The 14,224-nt window shown below is 40.6% G+C and overlaps 1 protein-coding gene across 5 annotated transcripts in view; it reads left to right on the forward strand.

The window, feature by feature from the left end:
• Nucleotides 1-14,224, forward strand: part of Atxn2 (ataxin 2) — a 111,152-nt gene that overhangs the window by 65,290 nt on the left and 31,638 nt on the right. For 4 of the 5 annotated variants that reach the window (XM_055606076.1, XM_055606073.1, XM_055606072.1 and 1 more), the window contains exons 8-15: nt 1,448-1,539; nt 2,021-2,218; nt 3,519-3,697; nt 5,490-5,699; nt 8,231-8,413; nt 9,824-10,021; nt 10,351-10,458; nt 10,981-11,051. In XM_055606076.1, the coding sequence (XP_055462051.1) occupies nt 1,448-1,539; nt 2,021-2,218; nt 3,519-3,697; nt 5,490-5,699; nt 8,231-8,413; nt 9,824-10,021; nt 10,351-10,458; nt 10,981-11,051 (1,239 nt within the window). The remainder of the gene's footprint in view (nt 1-1,447; nt 1,540-2,020; nt 2,219-3,518; nt 3,698-5,489; nt 5,700-8,230; nt 8,414-9,823; nt 10,022-10,350; nt 10,459-10,980; nt 11,052-14,224) is intronic. The other variant, XM_055606075.1, reaches the window with a different exon arrangement.

A 14,224-nucleotide genomic window follows, 5' to 3' on the forward strand; every position in this document is an offset into this window, starting at 1 on the left:
ACAGTACTAAGAAAACCAACTTGTTGGTTTGTTTTGTTGTTTCCTTCCTCCCCTCCTCCAGACAGTGTTTCTCTCCGGTACACCTGGTTGTCCTGGAATTTGCTCTGTAGACCTGGCTGTTTGAACTAAGATCCATCTGCCTCTATCTCCTGAGTACTGGGATTAAAGGTCTGTGCCACCATGCCCAGCTCAGTAGTAAAAGCTCTTAACCTTGGAACCATTGGCTTAAGCTGGTGAAACTCCTAATGGTGGTTATTTATGTGCCCTGGAACTTGAAGATGATTAGTTCTGATGTATATTTTTCTGTTTAGTGTGGTGCATCACTCAATTTACAAAAAATTACTTATTATATATATACATACATATATATATATATGAGAGAGTGAGTGAGTGAGAGTTTGTGTGTCTGTGTGTGTACACCATGGCATACATGTTGAGTTGTGGAGTCTCAATGACAGCTTGTGAGAGTTGGCGCTCTTTTTCCACTGTGTCCTCTGGAAAAGTAATATGTATTCTTGACCACTGGGCTATCAACCTGTTAGGCTTTAAAAGGAGAGCTAGACATGAGAGTAGTGGCAAGCCATCCATTGATACTTGCCACTGAAGATTCTGGCTGTATTGTGGGTTAGTTTCTCCACATTGAAGAGTGCAGCCTATGTTTTGAGAGTGACATTCCCTCCTTCAGCAATGGAGGATAACAGTGCTGAAATTGAACATTAGGGCAGTGGGACCCATAGCTGTTGCCAAGATCCTCCTACAACCCTTTCTGGCAAAACTGCTGTAAAACTTAGCTTGTTTGACATCATCCCATTTACCTTCCCATGGCCTTTCTGCTATCCTTCCTCACCTGCCTAGGGGAGGGGAAGGGCTGGGTAAGGTTTTATTCTAGTGTGGAAATTCAATAGAAAAAGTTTTGGTTTTGCTCTTCCTTACCCCAAGTACTGAAAGAAATGTTTTTGGCTGTCATGATACACTTCTTGTCCTTCTCTGACCCAGTTTAGCAATGGAAGTTTCTGGGGAAGGCTTTTAACACAAGTGGAAGCCCTGACCCAGAGGTCGTAGAATTTTGATGTGGCTAGATTGTCCAAGTTTTCCTCACATCCTGTCAGATAACTGATGTAATCACCTACTGATTAAGGGGATGATATGTGTAAGAAAAGTTTTTCCTAAAGAGTTATTTTTTTGAAATAGGGCCTTTGGAAATGTATCCCAGGCTGGCCTTGAATTCAAAATATCCTCCTGTCTCAGTGTCCTAAGTGCTGTTATGATGGGTATGAGCCATGTCTAGGTTTCTTTAAAAGATTTTTAAAGTAAAGTTTGCCCTTTTTGGAGGGAAGGGGTGAGAGTTAGAGCCAACCAATGCACTTTATTAGATGTTTCTATAAAAATCAATTACAGCTGAATTAAAAAGTTCCATTTTGGAAAATGACCTTCATTTTTCTTCTAGTCTAACGGATGGGATCCCAATGATATGTTTCGATATAATGAAGAGAATTATGGTGTAGTGTCTACTTATGATAGCAGTTTATCTTCATATACGTAAGTTCACAAAGTTCCCTTTCATTTTGGTGCATTTGTCTTTGATTTTTATCAAAAGAAAGTTTAGTCAACAACAATTTGTCTTTGATAAAAAAATCAAAGACAATTTGTTGTTGACTAAACTTTCTTTTTAGTTTCGAATTAAAAGAAAAGTATGACATTTTTATTAACTATTTAGGCTGACAGACATACATGAAAACAAGGAATAAATGTAATTTCCTTCCCTGTTCCTTGTTTTCTGGTCAGAATACATTTTGTATTTGTTTTTAAATTGTAAAAAAGTTAAATTTACAGAGGTTAGGGTTGTCGTGAACCAGTTCTTGAAATAGTAAATGTTCTTCTATATAATAAAAATGCATGTTTTGATAGTAAAGTACCCCTTACTTTGGCAATGTCCTTGGTAACCCCATGCTCTAAACTTTCTTAGTAGTTGAGTGTTAAAACAATCACTTATATCTTTTTTTTTTTCTTCTCTGTTTAGAGTTCCCTTAGAAAGGGACAACTCAGAGGAGTTTCTAAAACGGGAGGCAAGGGCAAACCAGTTGGCAGAGGAAATCGAATCCAGTGCTCAGTACAAAGCTCGTTTGGCCCTTGAGAACGATGACAGAAGCGAGGAAGAAAAGTACACCGCAGTCCAGAGAAACTGCACTGATCGTGAGGGGCATGGCACAAACACTAGGTATTTAAAGGGAACCACAGTGTAGTGTTTTACACACATGATTTAAGGTCTGTGTAAGAAGATGTAGTCTGACTGTTTTCTCTTTCATGAAACTTAGGTAGAAAGTACTGATGGATTTGGCTTAAGACTCTGTTGGAGAGCTGGGTGACGGTCGTGCACGCCTTTAATCCCAGCACTCTGGAGGCAGAGGCAGGCGATCTCGTGGGTTCGAGGCCAGCCTCGAACAGAGTGAGTTCCAGGATAGCCAGGGCTACACAGAGAAACCATGTCTAGAAATACAAAAAAAAAAAAAGATTGTTAGAGGGGGGGAAAAAACCCACAAGGTCATCTTGATAGTACCTTCTGGGATTCAGCTCTCTGGAGTCAAGTGTTGGACCCATGTGAGGACCCAGCCCAGACCCTGAGGAGTTCCTTAAAATAAGGTCAGAGTGGGACCCAGTGACCTAGTGGCAGTGCACTGTGGTTTGTGGGTTGAAGGTCTTTTCAGAGCACCAGGGACATCTGGAGTGGGGAAGAACTAGATTTTTTTTTTTTTTTGTCTGTGGTGTTCAAAAGAGCCTCATCAGGAGGTGAGGTGACATTTGTGATATGACAGTGGGGCCTGTCTGCCACTGGGAGTGTGGGGAAATGTTTTCACTCCCACATACACATGGGCCTGTAAGAGAATCTGGCCTTTTCACTTTAGGTAAAGGCTAGGAACCCAGGATCAGTATTTTGAATGCCATGATGGCAGGTGGCAGATTCACTTGTGTGCCATGCTTGAAGAATAGCCTATATTTAACAGTGAGGCACAAACACACTCTGAGTCTGTCAGTGTTACACAGTACTGCAGCAGAGAGAAAGCTGCTAGACAGACTCATAGGCTGGACAAACTAGGGAGGCATGAGCCTAGCTTTCAACTTTTACTGATGCTTGTTCTGAGAACACATGTACAGTGTGAGGTGAATTTGAAGGGAGAAATGATGATTCAGTGGTTGAGAGTATTTTGGGGGCTTATGGGTCTGTCATTTACTCATAAACATGTTTTAGAACACCTGCCGCATTGTGGGTAAAATACAAGCTGCATCCTAACTTCAAGATTTCACAGCTGAGTTTTACAGTTTTCCTAAGCATCAGAGTATCAAGGAGGGTAAAAGTGAGCCCAGCTTGTTAACTGCTGGCCGAACAAGACCTGCAGGCTATGAGGTGGTGTGGTGGGGACTGAGGCTTATATGACAAATTGTACCTAGTGTACCTCTCGGTGTGTTTGTTAGCCCACTACCTTTTAGCATAAATAATTTTGAGGATCTCTCATTTCCAGGGAAAATAAATATATTCCTCCTGGACAAAGAAACAGAGAAGTCTTATCCTGGGGAAGTGGGAGACAGAGCTCACCACGGATGGGCCAGCCTGGACCAGGCTCAGTGCCATCAAGAGCTTCCTCTCACGCTTCAGATTTTAGCCCAAGCTCTGCTGCCGACCAAAGAGTAGTTAATGGAGGCAAGTATTTTGACCATATTTGTTGATGTTTGTGATCAAGTACAGAGCTATCTAAACATTTGTTTATATAAGTGATAGGAATGTGCATGCCATTTGTGAATTTTGGTGAGTAGTTTTTATTGCATATGACTTAGTTTTGTTTTGTGGCTGCTAGATAGTGTAACATTATATATGTCCTTCATGCATTTTGAGTGATAACAAGGCCCTGAGCTGTTGCAGTCTTCATGCTTATTTGGCCTAAAAACATTCCACATACAAATACATTGGAAACTGTTGACTAGGTTCTCAGTTTTAAAAAACCCTGGGTAACAAAACCGTAGGCATAGTTCATGTGGAAGACACTCAGGTTAGTGCAGATTTGTTTTCATTAACTGTGATGGATTCAATTATGCTTACTTCAAGGGAGAAGTAATTTGGGGTAATTTGTAATATCAGACATGAGCAATAGTCAATGTAAAGAAAGTCATGAAAGAACTCTGCTGGAAAATACAGCAGAGAGAACCTTTGGTTCCTGAGGGTAGGTGATAGAGTGTAGCGCCTTGGATCTTTGTAGGAAGGCACTTTCTGTAGTGTCTCCAGTCAGATTTTTTTGAATACAGATTAACAGCAGAAATGAATTATTTGGAAATTGACAGGGAAAAGAGTGGACAGCAGTTTCAGCTGCTGAAGGTTAGAACAGTGTAAGCTGAATGAGGTGGCTCATAGAAATATGAGGAGAGAAAGGCCAGTGTAGGATCCACAGGAAGTTTGAGCCAGCTGGGTCATGTGAGATCTCATGCGAAAGGAAGGAAAGGAGGGAGAGTGGGAAGAAAGGAATGTGGAATGTGTGAAAGCGGCACACAACGTTTCCAGTTGGATTTATTTTCACTGAGTCTTTTCTCCAGAATTCCTCTCCAAATAAACACTCTTGAGTATTTTCTCTACTTAGTAATGATGATGAAAATTCTTTGCTCACTGAGTAAAGATTTTTAGTTGTTTATGAACAGAATTTTCAAGTTAAAAACTTGAAGGGTGCTGAGAAATGTATGATACTCCAGTACAGAGTCCCCTGGACTGTTAGAGAGGAGCCCTGACTGTTAACTAAGCATCAGAGAAGTGGCCACAGTGCTGAGCCTGTTGTCGGGGTTTGTACACTGCAGTTTGCAATTCTTCCCCTTGGTGTAGCAGACTGTAGATAAGTGGGCCCTTTATAGTGTGTTGGAATGAGATTTGTTTTACAAAAGCACGGGGTGCTGTTATTTTAGCATTCTAGAATACAGCAGAAGTAAACTTTTATTTCTGCTTAAATAGGATTTGGTTAATAAATTTTAAAACTGACACTTAGGATCAGATATAGACCTGACAATGGATTCAGTAGCTACATTTTTTTTTTTAATTGTTCAGAGCAAAAACCAGAGAAGGTGATGGCCTTCTTGAGCAGGAGTTACTTTGTTTACCGAGGGAAATTATCTGTGTGTGTGACATTCTCTTCACAAGTGATGGCTGATAACAGCTGAAGAAGTAGGCCTACTAGGCAGAGTCTGAACTGTCTTCTTCAGTAGTATGTGTAGATCCTAATTAACCCTTTGGGAACGTGGATTCATTTAAACAGACTTAATTTTAAGGAGGTTAAAATGTGAATTTGTGTCAGTTAAGTTATGCTAAAACTTATCACAAATCAAATGACTGTCCTCAAAGGGTTAAAATGTACAAGAAATCATTTTTGTCATTTTACTTTTTTTTTTCTGTTTACTTTTTCCCTCATTTTTTTCTTTAGTTTTTATACTTTCCTTCATATCATTTGTTCTGTCAGGTGTTCCCTGGCCATCGCCTTGCCCATCTCCTTCCTCTCGCCCACCTTCTCGCTACCAGTCAGGTCCCAACTCTCTTCCACCTCGGGCAGCCACCCCTACACGGCCGCCCTCCAGGCCCCCCTCGAGGCCATCCAGACCCCCGTCTCACCCCTCTGCTCATGGTTCTCCAGCTCCTGTCTCTACTATGCCTAAACGCATGTCTTCAGAAGGTACAATACCACGATTTGTTCATGTTTTTGTTTGTCTTTGTTTAACTCCTTTGTGAGTTTAAGATGACAAAATAGTTTCCTCTTCATTATTTAATAATCTATAATTTCTGTGTTTTAACTTTAGTTTATTAAAGCTATTTCTGTTAACCTTTTCTTCAGTAGAGTAAAATTTGATAAGTGCTCTGTGTAAAGCTTTGCACTGTCCTAGATGTAAAGATGGGGTCTGGCCTGTTTGGCAATGGTGCTCCTGTGCAACCCAGGAAGGTCACGGCCCTGGCACAGCAACTGTGATGAAATGGGTATTTTCCATTCCTGAGAGGGTAGGATTGGGGTTGGGACTGCTGCTTTCCAGCTCCTTGGCCATGGTGCCAGTGAACCTTCCTGTTGGCCAAAGGCAGGAGTACTACTTTGGGGTCCTTTGTGATCCATGACATTCCTTGTGGCCTTATATGTCTTACCTCAGGAAACAGTAGTTTTTAGAGTTCCTGAGGAGTTGTTAATTTAATTGAATAATTGTTTTAAATCCATTTTGCAATATCACTATATTGAAAGGCTACTTTAATCTGGGGGGAGACCTTTATCTAAAATTAATCAACTAAAAACCAGTTTTTTTTTTTTTTTCTCTTGTCAAATTGTTTATATTTGATGCTGAATTCACCATGTCACACGCCATATTCTTTGAATGGTGGCACATACCTATAATCCCAGTTCCGGGACACAGGATTGCTGAAATTTGAGGTGAATTTGGCATGTATAATGAGTTTCAAAGCCCACCAGGACAATATGGTGAGACCCTGTTTCAGCCACCCACACACTCTGCCTGAAATAGGTAGCATTCTGATTTAATGCAGTTTATAAGTTTTTTAAAAATCCTTTGTTCTAAATGACAGTGTCCTTTGTTCAGAATAGTTGTATTAATATTCTAATCATTGTCTTGGTAAAGTCACGATGAATATAGCTGATCTGGACTGATAGAGTTTCCTAAAAAAAAAGCTGTTTATTGGCTACTGTTAAATTTTCACCCAGGCAGAAGGGAACTTCATGGCTGAAGAGGTGTAATAATTGCAAAGGCAAATTTTACTGGCTTTTTATTCATGCCTCTGGTATTGGCCCTTAGTAGCAATATGGGGCTCTGTTGCACACCATTGGGGTAAAGGTGCTTATTCCACAAGAGTGCTTTAGATGAGCATTGAACACAAGTGAACTGTGAGCATTGCATTGTAGTCAGCTGGGAGGGCTACTCCCACACTGCTCACAGAGAATGCTCTGCATTGTTTAGGGCTGCTGATGCCTCCAGGTGAAAGCCTCCACAGTAGGCTGAGGAGGTAGCTCTGTGGGTAAAAGCCCATAACATGGAAGCCTGATGACATAACGTTGGTCTTTGGAACCCAAGTGAAGGTGGAAGGAGAGAACTGTTTCCACAGAACTGACTCCTCACCTGCAGATACATGCCATGGCACATACAAACCCACCTCACACCACACACACGTAATAACAATTAATACATTTTTACAAATGAGAAAGCAAAGTCCTAACAGCAATTAGCATTTCCTCAGAGGTCATGTATGACTGTGTTCTCACTGAGGACACACAGAGAGAGTGTGTGTTAGGAGCCTCACATTTGTCTTCTGAGAGGGGTAGTTCTGGACTTGTGTTTACTCAGTGGCTTAGTGTACACACAGCTGTGGACACAGAAGTCCCTAATGGCTGGCAGAGTCAGTGATGGAGAATGTCAACAGTTCACACAGTGCAGACTCCTGCAAAGTAGCCCTGTTAGGCTCTTAAATGGCAACCACTTACATGGGGACTGCTGGAAGCCATGGTTTGTAAAATTGATGATCGTGAGGAGAGGAGAGCTAAGGTTTCTGTTTAAAAATACTTCAAAGTAAGCCTAAAGGATGTAGCTCAGGGATAGAATGCAGGCCTAAGCCTAACAAGTATGGATCCCCAGATTGGATCCTAGCACCGCAAATAAATAAATGAATGAATGAATGAATGAATGAATGAATTTTTTGGTCTCATTTTGGAAGTAATGAAATAAAATATGGTAGAAAGGTAAAAAATAAACTCATAATACCCCACCATACAGCTGTGATTCCTAATAGAACTATTATAGCTTATTTTTATGTACAAAATGTAGTTATGCAGTGTTATGCTATGTTGTTTTATTTCTCGCCATCAATTTTATCCATCCCTTGCTTCAAAAATAAAAAGAAATAAGGAAAGATGGGTCAGCTATTAGAGAGCTTTCTGCTTTTTTAGGGGACCTGAGTTCAGTTCTCATTTGAACTCATTTGCATACCCTCACACAGACACAGACATATATACAATATAATTGAAAACAAAAATAAATCTTAAAAGAGGAAATAAAATGTACTTACATAATTGACATCCCACTAAATAAATCTTAATTTGGTTAATTTTTTAACAATGAAAATCTGTTAAAGAAGTGAGTATATGGCTATATTTAACAAAAAAGCAGTAAGGTGAACACTGCAGGACTTACGCGACATCCATCGTGTCTTCCTCAGGCCCTCCAAGGATGTCTCCAAAGGCACAGCGGCACCCTCGGAATCACAGAATCTCCGCTGGGAGAGGCTCCATGTCTGGCGGCCTAGAATTTGTATCCCACAATCCCCCAAGTGAAGCAACTGCTCCTCCAGTGGCAAGGACCAGTCCTGCAGGGGGAACGTGGTCCTCAGTGGTCAGTGGGGGTAGGTATGACACTGTGATACTATTGATTATGTCATTACAGTACACATACAGTAGGATTGAGCTAAAGGTCTGAGAGGAAGTACAGAGATAGGAATTAAGTATAGTGGCAGAAGCAGGAGTTGCTGGTTATAAAATATCACACATCCTCATGACACTAGTTGAAGGAACCATCCCATCATTCTGGCAGCTTTGTTCCTGTATTCATTTTGTAAACCTGTATAGGCTTCTTGTTGCAGCATGTTTACATGGCATCTGCCTGTGGAATAAACAGGTGCTGACCTGGTGCTCTTCAAGGAGTAGTCTACACAAGGAGAAGTTCAGCTTGTATTATGTGTGACTGAGAAGTCCACTGACTGTGGGCAGTTGTAGTTAAGGTCCTGCTTGGGGCAGATTTAGAATTAGGCCAGACTGCTTTGGCTGCTGTGTTGGTCTCTCAGTTTGTAGTGCTTCATCCCAGGACTTCAGAGGTAGAGCTTGTGCCTGATCTGATCTTTTGGCCTTAATTTTCTTAATCAGTCAGTAGATGTGTACCAGAAAGAGGTCTTTAGGCTTAAACAAAAACCCAGTACTGCTAAATGTCTGTTTTTATTTGCTATACCCTCGTGTGCTCACCCTTATGCAGTATGCAGTTTTAGTAATTGCCCTGTAAATTGCTTTGTGCTACTTTCCTTGACCTTCTTAACAAGAAAATAGAAGGTGAGAAAAAAATGTTGAGGTTTTCTGATCTTTCATCATTGGTTGGATGGTCTGGAATTGAGTCTGAGAGTAGCAACCTAATTAGAAAGAAGAGAGGAGAGACAGTTGTTAGGGATACAGTGAGAATCATGTTACAGTTCTGTACTTAACAATAACTGGAAAAGTTAGAATAGTGAACAGTTTCCTTCCAGGATGCTTGTGACTTCAAAAAGAAAACTCACTAACGTGATGCAAATTGAATCATTTTTTATCAAGCCCTTGAGTCTGAACTCTGCAAGTAGGTTTTCAACTTTTAATTGAAATATTACGGGTTACGTTGAAGTCATTTGTTCTGTGTTAGATACCTCTTTAAGCTAATCATGTCTTCATTTTCTTTAGCACTGGCCATGGATCTTGATGTTGCAAAAAACAAACAAACAAACAAAAACACATAGGCTGGGCGACAAGCTCCCAAAGGAGTTTTAGTGTGTCAACAGAAGGAGAAAGGCATAGAAGGGATGTTTCACCTTAAGTAAATAACGTAGTTCATATTGTGGATGTCTTCTTTATTTTAGTGTGATTTGGCTTGCCATTGAACTCGGTGCTTAGCTGTATTCAAAATACTTCAAAGTTAACACATTTAATTAGGAGGGAAACCACAGTGATACTTAGATATTGGTAATTTCTGCCATAAGATATTTCTGAGAATTTAATGAGTATGTTTTTGCTTCCAGTTCCAAGATTATCTCCAAAAACTCACAGACCCAGGTCTCCCAGGCAGAACAGTATTGGAAACACTCCCAGTGGGCCTGTGCTTGCTTCTCCCCAAGCTGGCATCATCCCTGCTGAAGCCGTTTCCATGCCTGTTCCAGCTGCATCTCCTACTCCTGCCAGCCCTGCATCCAACAGAGCTCTGACACCATCTATTGAGGGTACACAATGAAGGCCTTTCCTATTTGTAACCCTGTATGACCAAGAGCTGTGTTCTGAATACACAGTGGTGTTTTTATGGATGTAAGATACTGTCTATAACACCACTGTTGTGTGCATTATCTAACATCTGGTAGCAGAGGCTCTGGCCTGCTGTATGAGCATGTGTATTGAGTTTTGCTATGATGGCTAACAGAGAAGAACCTCTGTGTAATGAAACTAGTTTTCCCTAAACCAGAAAGTTTAGAAGTGGTTGGTGTTTTCTTATGTTACTTTCCTAACTTCTGTCTGATGCTGGTTTTTTGCTTTTTTTTTTTAAATTGTTTTCTAGCTAAAGATTCCAGGCTTCAAGATCAGAGGCAGAACTCTCCTGCAGGGAATAAAGAAAGTATTAAAGCAAGTGAAACATCACCTAGCTTTTCAAAAGCTGAAAACAAAGGTTAGAGTTTGTTAAAATTTTTAGACAAAATGACAGAATAGAAAAATGTTTTTGTAATTTCATGTTTCATACTGAGTACTCGCTTTCTAAAATTTGTTTATGTGAAATACATATGTTAATAAATGTCTAGCCAGAATGGATATTTGAAATTGTTAGTCTTCAGGTAATAGTTCTGTTCTCATTTTTAAAAAAGATTTGTTTATTTATTATTTATACATACTCTGTCTGCATCAGATCTCATTACAGATGGTTGTGAGCCACCATGTGGTTGCTGGGTATTGAACTCAGGACCTTTGGAAGAACAGCCAGTGCTCTTAACCTCTGAGCCATCTCTCCAGCCCATGTTCTCATTTATTTACTTATTTATCTCTTCCACCTCCACCCCCACTGCTGGGATTGAAGGTCCTAAAGACATGTACCCCCTACACCTGGTCTCTGTTCTAATTTTTAACATTCCACACTAACAATTTTAAGTTTAAGATCAGAAGTCAATTGGAGTCTTAACAGGTTTTGGTTTTACAGGTATGTCACCAGTTGTTTCTGAACATAGAAAACAGATTGATGATTTAAAGAAGTTTAAGAATGATTTTAGGGTAAGTTCTCTATTGACTGATTGGTGAACAGTTCACAAAAGTATATTATTAAAATACATTCTCTCTCTCTCGCTCTCGCTGCGTACGTGTTAAGTCGTATGTACAGAAACCAAAACTTTTGTAGTTGTTTTTTTGTGCATATGAGTGTTTGCATTATAGATTTGGTCCATGGGCCTGCCTAGTGAAAAGAGGCACCAGATTTCATAGAACTGGAGTTGCAGATGGTCATGAGTCACCGTGCAGGTTCTGGGAACTGAGCCTAAGTCCTCTGGAAGAGCAGCCAGTGCTCTTAACTGCTAATGTTGCTTTCCAGCCCTCAGGGTTTTATAATATGTGCATATACGTGTGTGTCTTGTCTTGCCTGTCTGTCTGTGACTAGGTATATACATAGAAGTTCAGGTACACTGAGGCTAGAAGAGATTGTGATTCCATGGAGCTGGGTTTAAGGTGATGGTGAGTTGCCAGGTGTGGGTGTTAGAAATTGAACTGGGTCCTCTGGGAGAGCTGTGACACTGTTCACCATGATGCCAACTCTCTAGCCTTTGACAGTCTTAAAGGTATCTTTCCCTGTTTTAAGTGCAATAACTTAAAATCACAAGTGTGTGTGTCTGTGTGTGTGTCTGTGTGTCTGTGTGGTTTTGTTTTTAACCACTGAAGGTAACAAAAGGGTATTATCTTATCTTGGAAACTGACATCCTAGACCACACGGCTTTGGTGTCTTGTCTGAGCAGCTGGCTCAGTAGGTCTGTAGTTGAGAAGAAAGGCATGTGTGTGCTCTGGAAGGCATAATGCATCCTGGTGTTTAAGCTAATTCATAGTCCACGTTATGAGGATCCATTCACAGTTTTGGTGCTGAGGATTAATCCCAGGGCTGAAGCCCGCCCCCCACCCCCATGGTAGGTGTCTTCCTGCGATGCCGCTTTTTATCCTAAGACAAGCTTTCTCGATGCATCCACAGCCTTCCTGTTACTTTTTCATTCTTCCACACAAACCTTACAAAGAACTGTATCTTAGATGCCAAACTACATTTAAACTATTTTTACCCTTAGAAAGTCCTATTGGGGGCTGGAGAGATGTCTCAGAATTTAAGAGCACTGGCTGTTCTTCCAAAGGTCCTGAGTTCAAGTCCCAGCAACCATATGGTGGTTTACCAATCATCTGTAGTGAGATCTGATGCCTTCTTATGGTGTGCAGGCTTACATGAAGGCAGGACACTGCATGCCAAATAACTAACTAACTAAATAAATCTTTAAAAAAAAAACTTTAAAAGAGTTGCTTGGCTTTTAAATTTTATTTTTATTACTTTTAATTATGTGTGAGCGCCATACTCTGATCCTCTGGGAAAATAGTGCATGCTCTTAACCAACGAGTCTTCCAGCCTGCCCACCAAATTACATACATTTCAATACCAGCTCGGGGAGTCTTGAAATTTAGCTTTAGAAGGGAAGGTCATGCCTTCTATATAAAATCTATATAAAATCTTCAGATTTACAAATGAGAGAAAACATGCAGCAGTTGTCTTTCTGAATTAATCTGCTTAATCTGATACTCTGCTGTCATATTTATTTTTCTGTGAAGGATGATTATTTTGGATGAATAAAGCTATTATATATACATGCCACATTTTCCCTAGTCATTCCTCTGTCCATAGACACCTAGGTTGTTTCTGTAAGTAGCTGTTGTAAATAGCCCTGCAAGAAGTCTTGATAAGGAAGAATGTCTGATACTTAGGTTTGGAGTTCTTTGGGTAAATGCTTGGGGTGTTAATGCCTGGGTCAAGTGGTAGGTCTGTTTTTAGTTTTTAGGGTTATTTTTTCTCAGATTTATTTTATCTTTTTATTCATATGTGTGAGTGTGTATGTTTGCACACACGTGCGGAAGCCCTGGAGCTGAAGTTGCAGCCACATTGTGAGTTTCCATGTGGGTGCTGGGAATTGAACCAGGATTCCCTGGAAGAGCAGCCAGTGTTCTTAACCACTGAGCCTCTGCTGTTTGTTTCTTAGAAAGGTTAAGGTACAATCTGAGCATGTGTGTGTGTGTGTGTTTAAACTTGTATTTTTTTAAAAGATTTATTTATTATGCATGCAATGTTCTGTCTGTATGTACACCTGCATGCCAGAGAAGGCACCAGATCTCATTATAGATGTTTGTGAGCCACCATGTGGGTGCTGGGAATTGAACTCAGGACCTCTGGAAGAGCAGCCAGTGCTCCTAACCTCTGAGCCATCTCCCCAGTCCAAAATTGTATTTTTTTAAGCTGGACGTAGTGACACATGCCTCTAATCCCAGCACTCAGAGGCAGATCTCTGAGTTTGAGGCCAGCCTGGTCTACAAAGTGAGATTTAGGACAGCCAGAGCTCCATACTGAAACCTTGTTAAAACATACGTGGATGCATACATACATACATGGATGCATACATACATGCATACATGCATGCATACATACATACATGTATAAAGTGTGTGTGTGTGTGTGTGTGTGTGTGTGTGTGTGTGTGTGTGTGTGTGTGTAAATGCACATGAATGCAGGTACCTGGCAAGGTGGCTTTGGATCTCCTGGAATTGTGTGCACAGGGGTTGTGTGCCACATGATGTAGTTGCTGGAAAATTGACTTAGGTCCTCCTCAAGAGGACTTCACACTTTAACCACTTAAAGCTCCAGTTTCCTCAGTGGAGCTTTAATTCAAATTTCTGTCGTGGCAGTCATCTTGAATATTTTTCTTGCATTCGTTGACTATTTGTACTAAATCTTTGAGAACAGCCTGTTTCATTGGCCTTTTTAAATGATTTGGTTATATGAGACACATGTACGCACACATGCTCTTTGGAGTGGAGTGCTCTGCTTTGCTTTGTTAGGAATAGCACTCGGTGACTCAGAATTTTCATTTATTTATTTATTTTGCCATGATGAATAATGACAACACAAACATTGAGGTTTGGTTTCTTAGGAGCATATGTTGTCATTTCTTGAGGATTGGGAATTCTGAGTCATGTGGCAGTGTGTTGAGCCTGTATAGGAACTACCAGTCAGTTTGCCATCGTAGTTGCATGGTCACCATTGTACATGCCCACCAGCAGCCAGCAAATCCTTTTTGTTTTCATTCTGGGTTTGGTTTTGAGACAGAAACTTGCTTTGTCACTCCAGCTGCTTCAAATGCTCAGCCTTCCGGCTT

This window comes from Psammomys obesus, unplaced genomic scaffold, assembly GCF_907164565.1.
Source record: "Psammomys obesus unplaced genomic scaffold, mPsaObe1.curated_primary_1811, whole genome shotgun sequence".
NCBI classification, from domain to species: Eukaryota; Metazoa; Chordata; class Mammalia; order Rodentia; family Muridae; genus Psammomys; species Psammomys obesus.